This window comes from Andrographis paniculata, unplaced genomic scaffold, assembly GCF_009805555.1.
Source record: "Andrographis paniculata isolate CXL003 unplaced genomic scaffold, ASM980555v1 Contig18END, whole genome shotgun sequence".
NCBI classification, from domain to species: Eukaryota; Viridiplantae; Streptophyta; class Magnoliopsida; order Lamiales; family Acanthaceae; genus Andrographis; species Andrographis paniculata.
Genome location: NW_026137468.1, coordinates 1,411,620 through 1,426,639, shown reverse-complemented (window position 1 = coordinate 1,426,639; position 15,020 = coordinate 1,411,620). Strand labels below are relative to the sequence as shown.

At 27.5% G+C, this 15,020-nt stretch overlaps 1 protein-coding gene across 1 annotated transcript; it reads right to left on the bottom strand.

Annotated features, from left to right (window-relative positions):
* Positions 1-348: 348 nt before the first annotated feature.
* Positions 349-6,654, bottom strand: LOC127239307 (uncharacterized). The gene is made up of 9 exons (XM_051257399.1): positions 6,490-6,654; positions 2,974-3,198; positions 2,334-2,409; positions 1,688-2,257; positions 1,528-1,609; positions 1,356-1,422; positions 1,087-1,272; positions 938-998; positions 349-834 (listed from the first exon to the last, which is right to left on the bottom strand). The coding sequence occupies exons 1-9, from the start codon at positions 6,652-6,654 to the stop codon at positions 632-634; spliced, it is 1,635 nt and encodes a 544-aa protein (XP_051113356.1). The 3' UTR covers positions 349-631.
* Positions 6,655-15,020: the final 8,366 nt, after the last annotated feature.

The following is a 15,020-nucleotide window of genomic DNA, read 5'->3' as shown; positions in this document are numbered from 1 at the left end:
ATAAATACTAGTTAACCATATAAATTAATGTTATGCTGACTTGAACGAATCAACACTTATCTTTGCCCAAACAATTAACATAGAATTATTTATTTCATAATATTATTGGATTAAATCCATTGTTTAGATATAAATTTTAGATTTTTATATTTTTTTTATATTTCAAATCAAAATCAATATTATTCTCTTTCGGCCGTGTCCAAACTCATCAAAAACCGGGCCATGTATGTTTGGTCAGGATATGCTGTCGGATTGGGTCAGCCGGCCCGATTTGCCACCTCTGTAATCAACAATATATAACATTCCATTGATACAATATAATATAATATATTAAGCAACCATTTGACCTCAACACAACATCCTATAAGTCATTATATATATAGAGTAACAAAATAAAATAAAAAATTCCCCAACCACATTCTCGATTATAATTTATATATGTATATAGAGAGAGAAGCCTCAATAAACAACACAACTCACACGAGTTTATATTACAACTTACATAAACATGGCGACTTCTTCGTTCCTATACTTCTTTCTTCTTCATCTTCTTCTTCTGTAGGACAAAAATGAGTTTTCCTACAAGCCCATACACTCAGATACACACACGCAGACATTCGAGGTCCGAGATTCAGGCATCCTCGACCTCGACAACCTCGGATTGCCGCGGCGGAGTGCTCGAACCGGCAGCTTCCATCACCTTCCGGAAGTATCCCCACGACAGATTTCTTTCCGTGATCGCCTTCTGCCCGAACAGGTTTCGCCTCACATATTCCTGAACATTTTCCGCAGCAGCCAAACCTTCCAAGTAGACGCGCAGATCCCCTCCCGGCCCTGGTTATTACAACAACAACAACATATTGACTCGATCGCTTAAATTTCATAGCGCAGAGGGATGTTCGAAAGAAAATCGACAGGAATTTAAGGAATAGCGAACCTAACGAATTGTCTGCTCTATCTGTGAACTTGTAGCTGTAAGGGAAGACTGCGGTGAACGGCTGAAAACGTTCGAACATGATCATCCCGCCATTCAATAGTTTCTCGAATTAGAAAATTTGTACATATATATATATATATTAAGCTTACGGGATTCAACAGGGCCTTGTAAGGAGTGTCGTCCAACAAGAGTGTGTTCGTTTCGTCGTAAGCTCCTTTCTCCCATGGAAGGTCGGGCTCAGATTTGTCCCACAGCTTCTTCAGCTTCTTTAGAAGAAGAGGTTTGTGCCGTTTCTCGATTGTGTTGAATCCGGTGTTCGTGCAATGCGATTGATCCTGTGAAATAAGAAACACATAATATGTTCTTACATTATCAGACACATTTCACGCGACAATTTCATTCGCGACAAAAGACTTACCCAACAGAAAAGCAGCTTGTCCTTATCACTCCCTAAAAGAAAATCAAGAATCGGATCGTTGTTCCATCTGCGCGATTTCAATCGACACAAAAGGCAAAATTCATAACATGCATCACTTATTTATTAGTAGAATACTTGAATTAGCATAATGAATTGAGATAATAATACGAACTTTTGTCGCGACGTCCAGACACCAACATTAAACTTCTCGAAGCAGAACTTGAGAAAATCGTCACAATACGGCCTCTTATAAACTGAAAAGAAAAATATAAAAATCACATCAAGTTAGCAGCTACAGGCGAAAATTTGCGTAAAGAACATCGATAGTATACCTGCTTTCCGGTGTATTATAACATCCCAATCACAATCGTAAGGTACGTAAGGACAGATATCGACCAATAAGCCATTCATGTCAAGAACAAGAAGCTTCTTCCGCACGTCCACGGCTCGGGCCGGAGTGACATTCTCGCAAGAATCCAACGAGATTCTCGGGAATTCAATTCTATCGATTGCAGCAGACTCGGATTCATTTTTAGCATCACAAATCTCATTTTTCTTTTCGCCGATGACGTCATAATTAGAACACTTTTTCTGATCCAAACACAACACCGCGTATCCAGGAGCCGCACTTTTCTCACTCGGGATCGGAGAATCACACGTCACTGCTGTAAAAACAACCAAACATCCCTCATTTGTTTCCAAATCAGTCGATTGCGGCGCCAGTTTCAGCCTTTTCTTGTTTTGGTTTGTCTCCACACTCCCATCCACGTGGAGAACCTCGTCACCCTCATAAATGCCGTCTCTTTTTCGCGCCAATTCGGCCTCCTTACACGCCGATCTATTTCCAAAACAGTCATCGCCAACGCCACAACTCCCGCCATTACTCCCAATCGAATGCACACCTAGACAACATTAAATTTTCAATCTTCATTACTACATTGATCAAAACAGTAAACACATTTGCAGAAATTTCGGTACCTCCATCCTCCGGCTCTTCGCCATTTCGACGAGTATTCATATCACCATCCATTCGAACAATGCACCTGCCAAGACACTTCAAATCAAGCCCACGAAAATCATAAGAAAAGATCGAAATAACCAGCCAAAACAATGTCGATCGTTCCCTCAAATCTTCTTATCCCGTCGGATAATCCAAAATCTTCTCCAAACCACCACCACCAACACAATAAATGTCAGATCAATCATTTCCAAATTATTACCCAACACCAAACCACAACTCACCCCCAAAAATCCCCAAATCAAGAAATCAAACCTAAAATTATCGAAATAACTGTTCATTACACAAACTAACAAACAAACGAAGAATTACAATCAAGCAATTACACGAACACCTTCATTACAACCTGCCAAGATTATCCACAAACATTTCCAAAAAAAAACCTCCATCAATTTCATCGCAAACAAAACGCACCAATCAACGCGATGAGATAACTGTAAATTGAAAAGCCCAAAACAATCCACACAAGAAATGGCCCCAAAACTAAATCCCAGACCAGAATTGAAGAGCAGACGCCATTAAAGGAGCATCGAAGAGGAACAAATTAAAAAATTAAAATTGAATGAATGGAGATTGTTCTTAGAAACCGAGAGCGCTTACCGAAGCATCGGAGTTCCAAAATCCAGCAGATCTCGAGTCACTCACTACACAACTCGCTTCTAAAGGGTTTAGTCTGGAAATTCTTGGCGGCGCCGTTGTATGGAAACAAGGACAGATTGAAAGCTCCTGGCGCTCAGGCCCTCCTTGAATACCCACAGGCGGCCACGACGGTTGGATCAAATTTCTGAACCTTTCGGAATCAACGGTCGCGATTTGTTTATAGATCTTGCGTCACGCTCCCGGGACCTCATAAAAATGCCGACATCACGATTTTTATCCGTATCTCACCGCCATCCGAATTCAGTACCAAACTACTGCATAGGTAATAACGAGCGATACGTTCGAACTAATAAAATTAAAATTAAATATCCCATTTTTACAAAAAATATATTTATGTTCGAACAAACTAAGCTAATAAAATTGGAGACCTAATTATCAGCCCATATAGAAAAAATAATTAATCAATTTGGGCCGAAACAAATGGGCCCATAAATTTTGAGCCCAAAGGATTTTTTTTTTTGGAAGTAAATTAAAAGGCCATCGTAAAAGTAAATTACCAAAACTGGCCGAAGAATATCTAAATACGAAATAAATAATTACGTTTGAAACTCTAATTATCCAACGGCTCAAATTAGTTTGGAAGACAAATGGGCCGTAATGGGTTGGGCCATTGCTATAATTGCATCTTGGATAGTATATGTGGATTTCTGTCTATTTCTCGTGGATCAAATATAAATAAGTAAAATTCAAAGGTCAAATATTGTTTGAACTACAACAGAATTTTAAACATAAAATTATTAAATACTCGCTCGGTCAGTTAAAAGTAGTGTAATGACATTTTTGTCCTTATTTTTTGGTGTAAAAGTAATGATGTGATGTAAAGTAAGGTATTTGCGGAAAAAAGTAAAGTATTTAATGAAATATTTACTTTATAATTGGACGTTCCAAAATAGAAATATGTATATTTTCTAGCTGGACGGAGGGAGTAATATTTATGAGAAGACCTACCATATTTTATATTGTTAGTAACAATATTTTTTTCTAAAATATTAAAAGTTAAGTAAAGAAGCATATGATTATGGTATACAATTAACCATAAAATCTATCTTTTATAGAAGCTTTGTGATTTAAATCTAATAAATATAACATATTAACAAGTATGTATGAATACCGAAGTGTTTAAAAATATTTTTTTTAAAAGTGTTTTCAAATTTTAAATTGAGTTAAATAATAAAAATTAAATTTAAAATAAATATTTAGTAGAATAAAAGTAAATGTTAAATGCAACAATTTACATAATAAAATAACAAATAAATTTGTCACAACATACTCAAGTATATACATGTATGTATATGTAATTTAGATATTCAGTCCCTTCAAGTAAGTATAATTAGGAAATACATATATATATATATATATATATATGGAACAAACCAACAAGTTAGGTAAATTGTTCATACTAATGTGGTTACGAAAATTTAAGTAAGTATAATTAAAAAATAATTAAAAATATATATTAATAAAAATAATTATTATATAAAAAAAATAATTATAAATAATATTAATATAATTAAATAATTTTATTAATATTAAAAAATTATAAATTATAAAATTTAAAATATTATTAAAATGTATAAAAAAAAAACATTTATATAAAACAAAATGAGTAATTATTTTCAAATACATTACAAAACTGCCAAAGGGAGTACATTTGTGCGAACACAAAAAGTATTCGGTCCCAAACATATTATAATAGTTCATCTATCCCACAAAAATGGTTTTATATTCTATTTTTGACCGTTCTAAAATAAAGGTACTATTTTCAAAAATAGTAATTAAAAGTGCTTACTTAATACTTCTTTATTTATCTATTCGTTTACTTTTTACACAAAATTTTAGGAATATTAAAATTATACTGGGATGTGATATGAATAAAGTAGAAAAATATTAAAATAATCTTATTAGTATCGTGTGATATAAATGTATGATATTTGTGTAATATATTTTAAGTTGTAAAGATATTTATAATGTCAGTAGAAAATACAATTACTAAAAAAAAAAATACTCCCTCTGTACCTGAAGAAGTGTCTTATTGGGAGTTGGCACGAGAATTAAGGAATAATAGTATTTAATTAAAAGTTGGTATAAAATAGAATATAAAAGACTAAAATGTCCTTACTTTTTGAAGGATTTTAAAAAGTAGGTTAGAATAATAATTAATGGTAATTTGGAAAAATATGAATAATTTTGTTATAAAATGGAGACCACGGTTACTAAATAAAAAACAAAACAATTGTTTTGGAACGGACAAAAATAAAAAAACAAGACAACTCTGGGATTAAAGGAGTAGATATTTTGTTATGTGCCAAATCAAAATTTAAAAAAAAATGAATAGATGGTTAAATAACATTAATAAGCTTACGAATATTATAATATATTTAAAAAATGTGATTACTGTTTTCTACTATAATATTTTTAAAATATAAAATAATTAACAATACTTTATTCCATCGCTAACGGTCAAATAAATAAATAAAATACACATTTTTTAATCAAATTATCTAATTTTTAAATTATTATAATTAATATTATCCACCTAGATTTTGTACAGTAAAAATGTAAGATGTACTTTTTAAATTAAAACTCAAATCCGAAACTCATTTTTCAAACTCAAACCAAACATTTTTATGTACTATTTCTTTTTATAGTAACTGTACTATTTACGTAACATTATAAATACCCTTACAATTTACGATATATTACACAAATGTCATTACATTTATATCACATACTAATAAGATTATTTTAATCGTTTTTATTTTATTCCTATTACATTCTAATATAATACTAATATCTGTAAAATTAGCGTAAAAAAATAAATGGATATATAGTTATAGCAGTGAGAGAATATTTCTCTTTGATAATGGTGGAAGGTAGGTAGGTAGGTATTCATGCTACTCAAATGTAAAGACACACAAACTATGCAGCACAGCACTGTACCAATTTCCAGATTGAGATAGTTGCAATGCAGATACTACTTCCATCCGCCATTAACAATTTCCTCACTCAACCCTCACCTCTCTCTCTCTCTCTCTCACACACACACACACAGAGAAGATGCAAGCACAGACCCCATGTGAAGCATTGTACTGACTACTCCATTAATTCTACAGCTGCATTTTGGCGTTCAAAGCAAGCAAACGCCACAACTGAACCGAAAGACAATTCTCTAAACATGTCGTACAATATTTGCAGCCCTATCCACCAACATAATCGCCATGCTTTTGCAGAATTTTTACCCTACTTTCTATAACCGACATAGTGCAGACTGCAGACTAGAGACTGAATACAGTATACTGATTTAATGCATATCCATAAGCTTAAAATCGAGGACAGAAGAAAACTAGTAGAATATCATTTGACTATTGCATAATATCCAGAAATTCACAACACTCTGAGAAATTAAATTTAAATAGCTGATGAAATCGTAATAGAAATATGTTAGATCGATCGTACCTGTGAGGATAGGCCTTTGCTTCCCCGAGCTTTACAGAAGCACCTCTGGCTGGAGAAAACCCCAATTCGCCGGAAACTCACCTTTGGAGGATCGAAGAAAGGCTCCGAAGAGACGGAATTCGTGCTGAAACCTGAGACATTGTTTCTAAGAACTCTGGAGAGCATCTTGAGGCAGAATTTCTCTGTAATATTTCCGATTAGAAATTGCCGGAGTTGGAGACGCCTTCCGATGATCGGAACTCAGAACGATCATTTATATGAAAAGGATTGGCCAGAAATTGGGCCTTTGGGCCATTAAAATTTTGAGGATATTTATTGGGCCTTTGAACTAAACTAACGGCCCATCATAAAAAGAAATCTCTTATCTAATAATTATAACAAAGGTTTTCTTGCATTGATAATTATTTTTATTTTTTTTACTGTTCAATTATTGAAAATATATCATTTTATTTAATAAAAATTCAAATATATATATATATATATATATCATTTTAGGGCAGTCTACTTATATTTTCAATACTTTGATGAATTTTATTTTGTAAAAAACTATATATAATATTGAAAATTTATTATTCGTGCATTTTTCAAAAAAAATATATTTTTTTCTCTCACAAAACATCACATCATGCATTATTTTAATATCAATTTCAAGCCAAATTTATATATATATATATAACTTTTAGAATTGGATATTTTGATTAGAAGATCTTTTTTTTAGAAAAAATGTGAGTCTTTTTGTTTGGTAATCTTTTTTAAATTTATGTACCATACAATAGATTCTTTATAAAAAAAATATATATATATATATATACACTATTTTATTATACAAAAATTACATCCAATCCACTATTTAAATTAAAACCCTTTTTTTTAAAAAAAAAAAAAAAAGAACATAAAAAACCCACTTATAAATAAATTATATCATTTGATACTTAACTTTAAAAATAATAATGATGAATTAGTGGCTAAAAATGCATTAAAATCTGATTCCAAATTAAGATTTGATACTCCACAATAATGTATTCTCAATGGTGTCTACATAATCAACAATGTATACTTGACACTCAATCACAAAATATAAATAAAATTAACAATAATAATAATAATAATAATAATAATAATAATATATTATTTGATCCACATTTAATAATATTTGAGCTACAATGAATAATTTTTCATACTCTTTCACATTTATTTATGTAATTTAGATTTCAAAATTTACAAACCTAAAAGGTACTTTAGTTTAATTATTAATAATAGTTGATGAGATAGGTGTGTTTATTTGTAGACCCAATATTTTAATAAAGAAATACTTATGTTAACAAAAATTAATACTTTTATTATAAAATTGTACAATGCATTAAAAAAAATAAAATAAAATAAATTGCACCCTAATTTTTTTTAAAAATACTCCCTCCGTCACATATACTATGTCCACGTTGCCGTTTCTATCCGTCCCACATACCATGTCACTTTAAATGATTACACACTTTAATCTCATTTTAAATTTTTTTTTTTTATTTTTTTTTAATTTTAATTAAACTAATTAGTTATTTTAATCTTAATTTATAATTATTTATATTATAAGATAATTATTTTCACTAATACATTCTTAATTATCTACTAATTACACTCCTCCTAAAATACCGTGTCTACTAACAGACACGGTATCTGAGACGGAGGGAGTAACATCTTCTTACTATTTTTCAAAAAATTTACCATATTAATATATAATTATAAGTAAATCTTTTTTAAAAATAATAATAATAATAATAATAATAATAATAATAATAAGATAAGTCTTCTAACCAATCATGCATCTATATTCTATTTGAAAGTTTTTTTTGTATTTTTTACCATGTGATTCTTACATTTTTTGATACAAATATATAATTGTCTCTTCAAAATATTTAATCAAACGACTACTTAATTTAAACACAAATCAAACACACCCTAAATAATTTTATTGTCACTTCTATACACACATATATAATTTATTTTTCTTATATTTCGAGATTTGCTCGTATTATTTTATTTTTCATATCTTTTTTCCGAATATATTTTCTATCTTTATCCCTATTCATATTTTTATAGTTATCGTCTTCCTCTTTCTTTTTTCTTCTTCTTTTTTCATTATTCGTTTCAATATATATTTCTGTATATCCTTATAATTATCATAACAATTGTATATACTAAGATTAGATATTGTGGCTTTGGCCTCATTCGTAGGACGTCATTATATATAATTCGCCTAACAAATTCAAGCTATCGCAATACATTGTTTCGATACTAAACTTTTATCGAATCTTTATTTAATTTTCATACGTCCCGTTTCGAACAAAATTCTAAAATTAACAAGTATCGGCGTGAAACCTCCCTGACATGCATGTTCCATCTTGCATCAACCTCGTCCATATGTTATACGGATAATCAGGTCGGAAAATTAATTGAAATTTAAACAAGAATAAGTATTAGAATAAGAAAAAGTATGTATATATGTATACGTATAGTTTCCTAAAGTTAGATAATGATAACAAAATTTTTCGACTTTATATCGCACAAATTTCATGTTTTAATGAGAAGTCTTTATCGCGAAAAAAGAAAAAATTAATAATAAAATGGAACAAGATACTAAATTAAAATCAACATCATAGTCCCTATCCACGCCTATGCTTTTTGCACAATATGATGAATGCACTCATCATGCCTTATTCTCTTCAATTTATATATTTATTTATTTATTTATTTATTTCAATATATATAAATATATATATATATATATTATTTAAATATCAAATCATAGTTGCTAACTTTGTCACGAAGCTTGACATTGTTTAATCCAACTTACCAAAGTGCATTCATTTGTACTTTGAATGTTTTATGAAATTTGATGTAACGTTTTGATTTAAAATTAAGTATTGGATGCGATGTTTAAATGATTAGTTTGTTTAGTTATATGTCTATATTTTTATACAATTTAGGCATGCTATTTAATAATAATAATAATAATAATAATAATAATAATAATAATAAGGCTAAACTATTTTTTTCTAATCCCGTAACTGGACCCTTATCATTTTAGTCCCGTAAATGGAGTCTGTCGCAAACTAATTTCATAATTAGAAAATTTTCGTTGTTTTAGTCCTCCGGCACCGGAGACGCCCGCGTGACTCACCGGAAGCCACGTGTTAATTAGGTATCTTGCCAGGTCAGTGACACCCGACGGACGCGTGAATTTTATTTTTTATTTTATTTTTTTAATTTTTTTTAATTGGACCAAATAAACAATTAAAAAAACAAATAAAATTAAAAATAAAATCCACGTGGCCTCCGGAGAGCCACACGGGCGTCTCCGGCGCCAGAGAACTAAAACAGTGAAAAATTTTCACTTATGAGACTAATTTGCGAGAAACTCCACTTACCAGACTAAAATGATAAGTTGATTCAGTTACAGGACTTAAAAAAAACAGTTTACCCTAATAATAATAATTTAATTTGATGTTTTTATTTAAGGGGAGACATATGTATGTTTTTTAATTAAATAGGAAAAAAAAGATTTAAATATATATACTGTTTTTTTATTGAAACAAAATTTGTATAAGATGTTTTTGAATGAAAAATATATTTTTTAAAAAAATAATTAATAGTATTTTTTAATGAAAAAAAAAATTAAAATTACAAAATAAGGTATGAGTAATGTTAATAGGCTAATCATTAGAGCCGCCTACTCCATAATCACAGATCCTATTGTAAACCTGAGCGCACTATGGGAGCTCCATGGACCTGAACACCAGATGGATTTAATATTTAAACTGGTATTTAGATATGTTTTAAAGCTTATTTATAATTTTGTAATAACAAAAAGTTGGATAAAAATAACTGTTTGATTTTTGTGAATAATTTTTAGATATGATATTTTGTATCGAAAAATAAATTATATTTTGGTTTTTTAAAAAAAAATTTTAATTTTGACTTGAATAATATTTTGAACCCATTATATTTGGTAAGAAATTGATAAAAAAAAAAAAAATAAAGAAAAATCCAAGTGAATTGAGCCAGATTTTATTATTATTTTTTTCTTTTTTTAATTTTCAGTCATATAAATCGTAATTAATTGTTGTGATGGGGTCAATTCAACACAAGTGAAGTTTAATTGGGACTTATAAGATGTGTAATTTTTTTCACCACTTCCAATGTGGGACTTGGGTTTGCACCCCAACATTAATCATTGTAAAATTTGAACTAATTCGATTGAGTATCCAAATAACTTTCATTTAAATATAAATAATATATTCATATATAAATATATTATTTATATATTCATGTAAAAAGTATGGGATCAGATTCAAGTAAAAAAATTGTATAATCCAAAATTTTCGAATAGTCGATCCGAAGAATCACATGACAAAATTATTATAAATACGAACAATGTATAAATATTTTTTTTATAATAATAATAATTATTATTATTATATATTATGGCGTGTCATATATTCCCATAATTTTTTAAAAGGGTATTTTCTTGATTCTGATTCTCATAAGAGAAGTTTGATTTGGAGATTATATAAATATATATAATATTTTGTCAACTTTATTGATCTATTTGAGCCTAATTAAATAATTATGATTTTGTTAGTTTATTTTAAGTTGGATTATTTAATTATTGGATATGCAAACTTTATGGTACTTTCGAAGATTTTGGTAAAAAATAAAAAAAAATAAAAATTAATTTGCAATAATATTACAAAATTTAAAGTGGTTAAACGTTTTCTTTCATTATTAGTTGTCATTCGGTACCAATTCTTTTGGACTATGTTCTTATCGCTCTGTACAGTTTTATCGTACCCAATAAAAATATACTGATTTTTTATACAAAAATATTTGTATTATTTTATGTAAAATAACAAAAATCTTGTAAATAATATATATATTTAAAAAAAAAAAAAACATACCCAAGTATAAAAAGAGCATATAGTGAATTGAATTCGAAGTAAAATAAAATCTAAAAGTATTTGAAAAGTTATTGAGCTCGATAAAGTTGAATCGAAAATTTTCAATAATATGATAAATTGATACTTTATACTCTAAGGGCCACGTTTACCTTTTGCGTCATTATACTTAATATTAAAAATATTATTTATATTTGTATAATTTTTTTGTACAAATGTCCATCAATTAGTATTATAAGACAACGATGGAAATATTTTTGTAATTTTTTTTAATTTGTACTGCGTTTTGATATAATAATTAATATTTAAATATCAACACGCAAAAAGTAAATAAAACCCTTAGCCGGAATAGTAATAAAAATAATTAGAAACTGATTGTTAAGATATTTTAGATATTCAGTTTTAGATTTATATCTAGATTTGATTTTATTCATAGATTAGATTACTTAGATTTGAGTCCATCGAGTTTGTTTTGTATTGCCTATATATAAGCTCCTTATTTTGATGATCAATAATACAATCCCATTATTTTCTCCCAAAATTTCTTACACTGATAAATCATTTTGAACTTGCTTAATTAAGTGAGTTCGAGTATGTATTCAATAAAATTTTGAATCAAGTTAATGTTCAATTAAATAAATAATGTACATATTATTGCCTATATATAAAATAAAATAAACAAAAATATATAATAAGTTACAAAACTAAAATCAACCATGTAAAATTAAAAAATAAAAATTATAAATCTATATATATATATATATATCAAGATATTCCCTAGAATAATTAGTGACCTTATTTTAAAATTTTGTCACATAGCCAATTTACCACTCAACGTGGATGGAAAAAGTTGGAATTTTTATTATTTAAAGTAAATTACTTTCACTTTTTATCTTCATTTTTTGTCATTCCTTAGAAAGGGATTTTCTTTTTCCTTATTCTTTTAAATTTTTTAAATTTTAGAATTTCGAACCTATAATTTGACCAAATTTTAGCATAGCAAACTTTTCTATAACTCCCAATGGAAATTATATTTTTGTGCATTAATTTTTTCGTATTTGACCATGTTGTGTTACGTTTCTGTGTTCTGATAATTGACTCTCGTAAAATATAAAATGATGTAAATTTTTCTACAAATTTAAATTTTTAGGTGAAACAGTTATTTAATAATATATTTTAACATTTTCGATATGAAAATTTTATGGCCACTTATTCGAAAAAAGTATCGGCCGTCACATAATGAGTGTCGTACTATTTGGGATACTCCGCCGGATAGTATTATTGTGCTTTGGCTTGTTCATAGCCAGATAGAATTTGTTATCTTTGTCTAAATTTGTTCGTTTTTTGTCCTTTTTTTCTTTTTTTGTTCTTATGTCGATCAGAAACAAAAATATACAAACAATTAAGGTTGATAATATCCGTCCGTATAAATGTTCTATCTTTGAGGTCGCCTCAAGTTTTTTAAGAAAATAAAAGATAAAATATAATAATAGAATCACATTACATATGTATATGTTGGTCTATATGTAATAATAATAATTAAAAGGGTTAAAAGTTTTTTTTTTTTTTTGACCATAATTACTAAAAAGTAAATAAACTAATTAATTTCAAACATATCGAAATAACAAAATAAATTAATTAATTTCAAACCAAGAAAATAATATTATTTTTTTCATGAGAAATTACCAATGTAGTTTTGGGTTGGGAAAATTGCGAAAGAAATATAATTCACGTCTACTTAATTATTATTTTTATCATTTATTTTTCTTGCTGACAAAATATAATTTAAATATTTGCAAAATTTGTCATTTTTGTCCTCCAAACATGCGTGGAACAACCATCCTATAAATATGACATGCGAATGTGTGACAAGAAATAACGATTTTTATAAATATATAAAATATAAAGATAAATAAATGACAAAAATAGCAATTAAGTTACATTAAAAATATTTATTCCAAGTTTCTCCTTTTGTCACATTTTAAAAGACCAAAAAGATATGGAGGAGGTCCAAGTCGTGGTCAAGAATTATTTAATTACTAATTATTACAACATTTGTGGGCAATTATTATTTACTTTCAAAACACATATTATTATATACATACAAATGGTTCCAACAATTGCATCCATCATTATCCATTTATTTATTCTAATGAGATTTTTTTATTTTTTTATTTTTTAATTTTTAAGGAAAAAAAAAAATGATTCTCCATCTCTCTATACACATCCATATGTGATGAGTCATGACAATCTTCTTGATTCACTCATGATAACACATTTATATATATTATAAATTATAGTATTCCTCCGTTCCAGATAATTTGTCTCTATTTTTTATTTTCGTTAGTTCTAGTAATTTGTTCATTCTTTTTTTTTTGAAATATAATTATACACTTTAATTTTATTTTAAAATTTAGATTTTATTATTTTTTTAATCTTAATTAAACTATTTAGTTATTTTAATCTTAATTCAAAATTATTTTACTAATATACTTCTTAATTACTTACTAATCACATTTTATCAGAATTCTCGTATCTACAGTAATACGTTCATAATACATGGGATTGAGGGATTATTACCTTTTTAAAAAAATAACATAAAAATTTGGTAGACAAGAGAGTACAATATGGCTGTATAAAAGAAAATTTGAAAGTTCTAAAAATAAAAATGTAGTAAAACAGGATGTTTTTTTAAAAAAAATAAAAATAAAAATACTACTACTAATAAATTGTGTCAAAAGTTTAAAAATTATAAGGAGACCTTATATGAAAATGATAATACTATTCTTTTTTGTATTATTTTATCTTATTGTTTTTATTTATATAATTTTTTTATTTTTTAATAAAATTATTCATTTTTTACATATATATATATAAAAAATAAATATCAAGTTACTATTTAAAAAATAACAAAAACTAGAACTTAGAAAATATAAAATGAACACACTCTGATGGCTTTGGATTAGGTGTCAATTTTAATATTTCTAACAATGATTGAACCAAATCTTTAAGTATTAATCAACTAAAATTTTTAATTCAACATTAATTCTAGATGACATAAAAGATATATATATATATAAAGTGACCTCAAGGCGTCGGAGGTTTGAACTCATGACATTTTGATAACGAGTACATCACCAGACCATCTCTTATGGGACAATAATAATATTTTATTGGTTAATAAAAATGTATAAGATGATTTTATAATTTTTGTTCTCTTTACTCTATGTATATATATAATATTATATTTATATTTTATATAACAATTAAAGATATTTTAATATCAGTGTATAGTTATTTTTACTTTAATAGAAAATAAATACTTTTAAACGAGAAATAAAAATAGTAAAAAAATTATTTTCAGTTGGAACAAAAAAAGTATAAAATTTACTCCCTTCGTTCCATATAAATTTGTTCACTCTTTCTATTTCAATTCGTCTTACATAATTTATTATTATTTTTTCTTGGAAATATAATTATACACTTTAATCATATTTTAAAATTCATAGTTTATAATTTATAATTTTAATTAAACTATTTATTAATCTTAATATTAATTTATAATTATTTTTATTATATTAT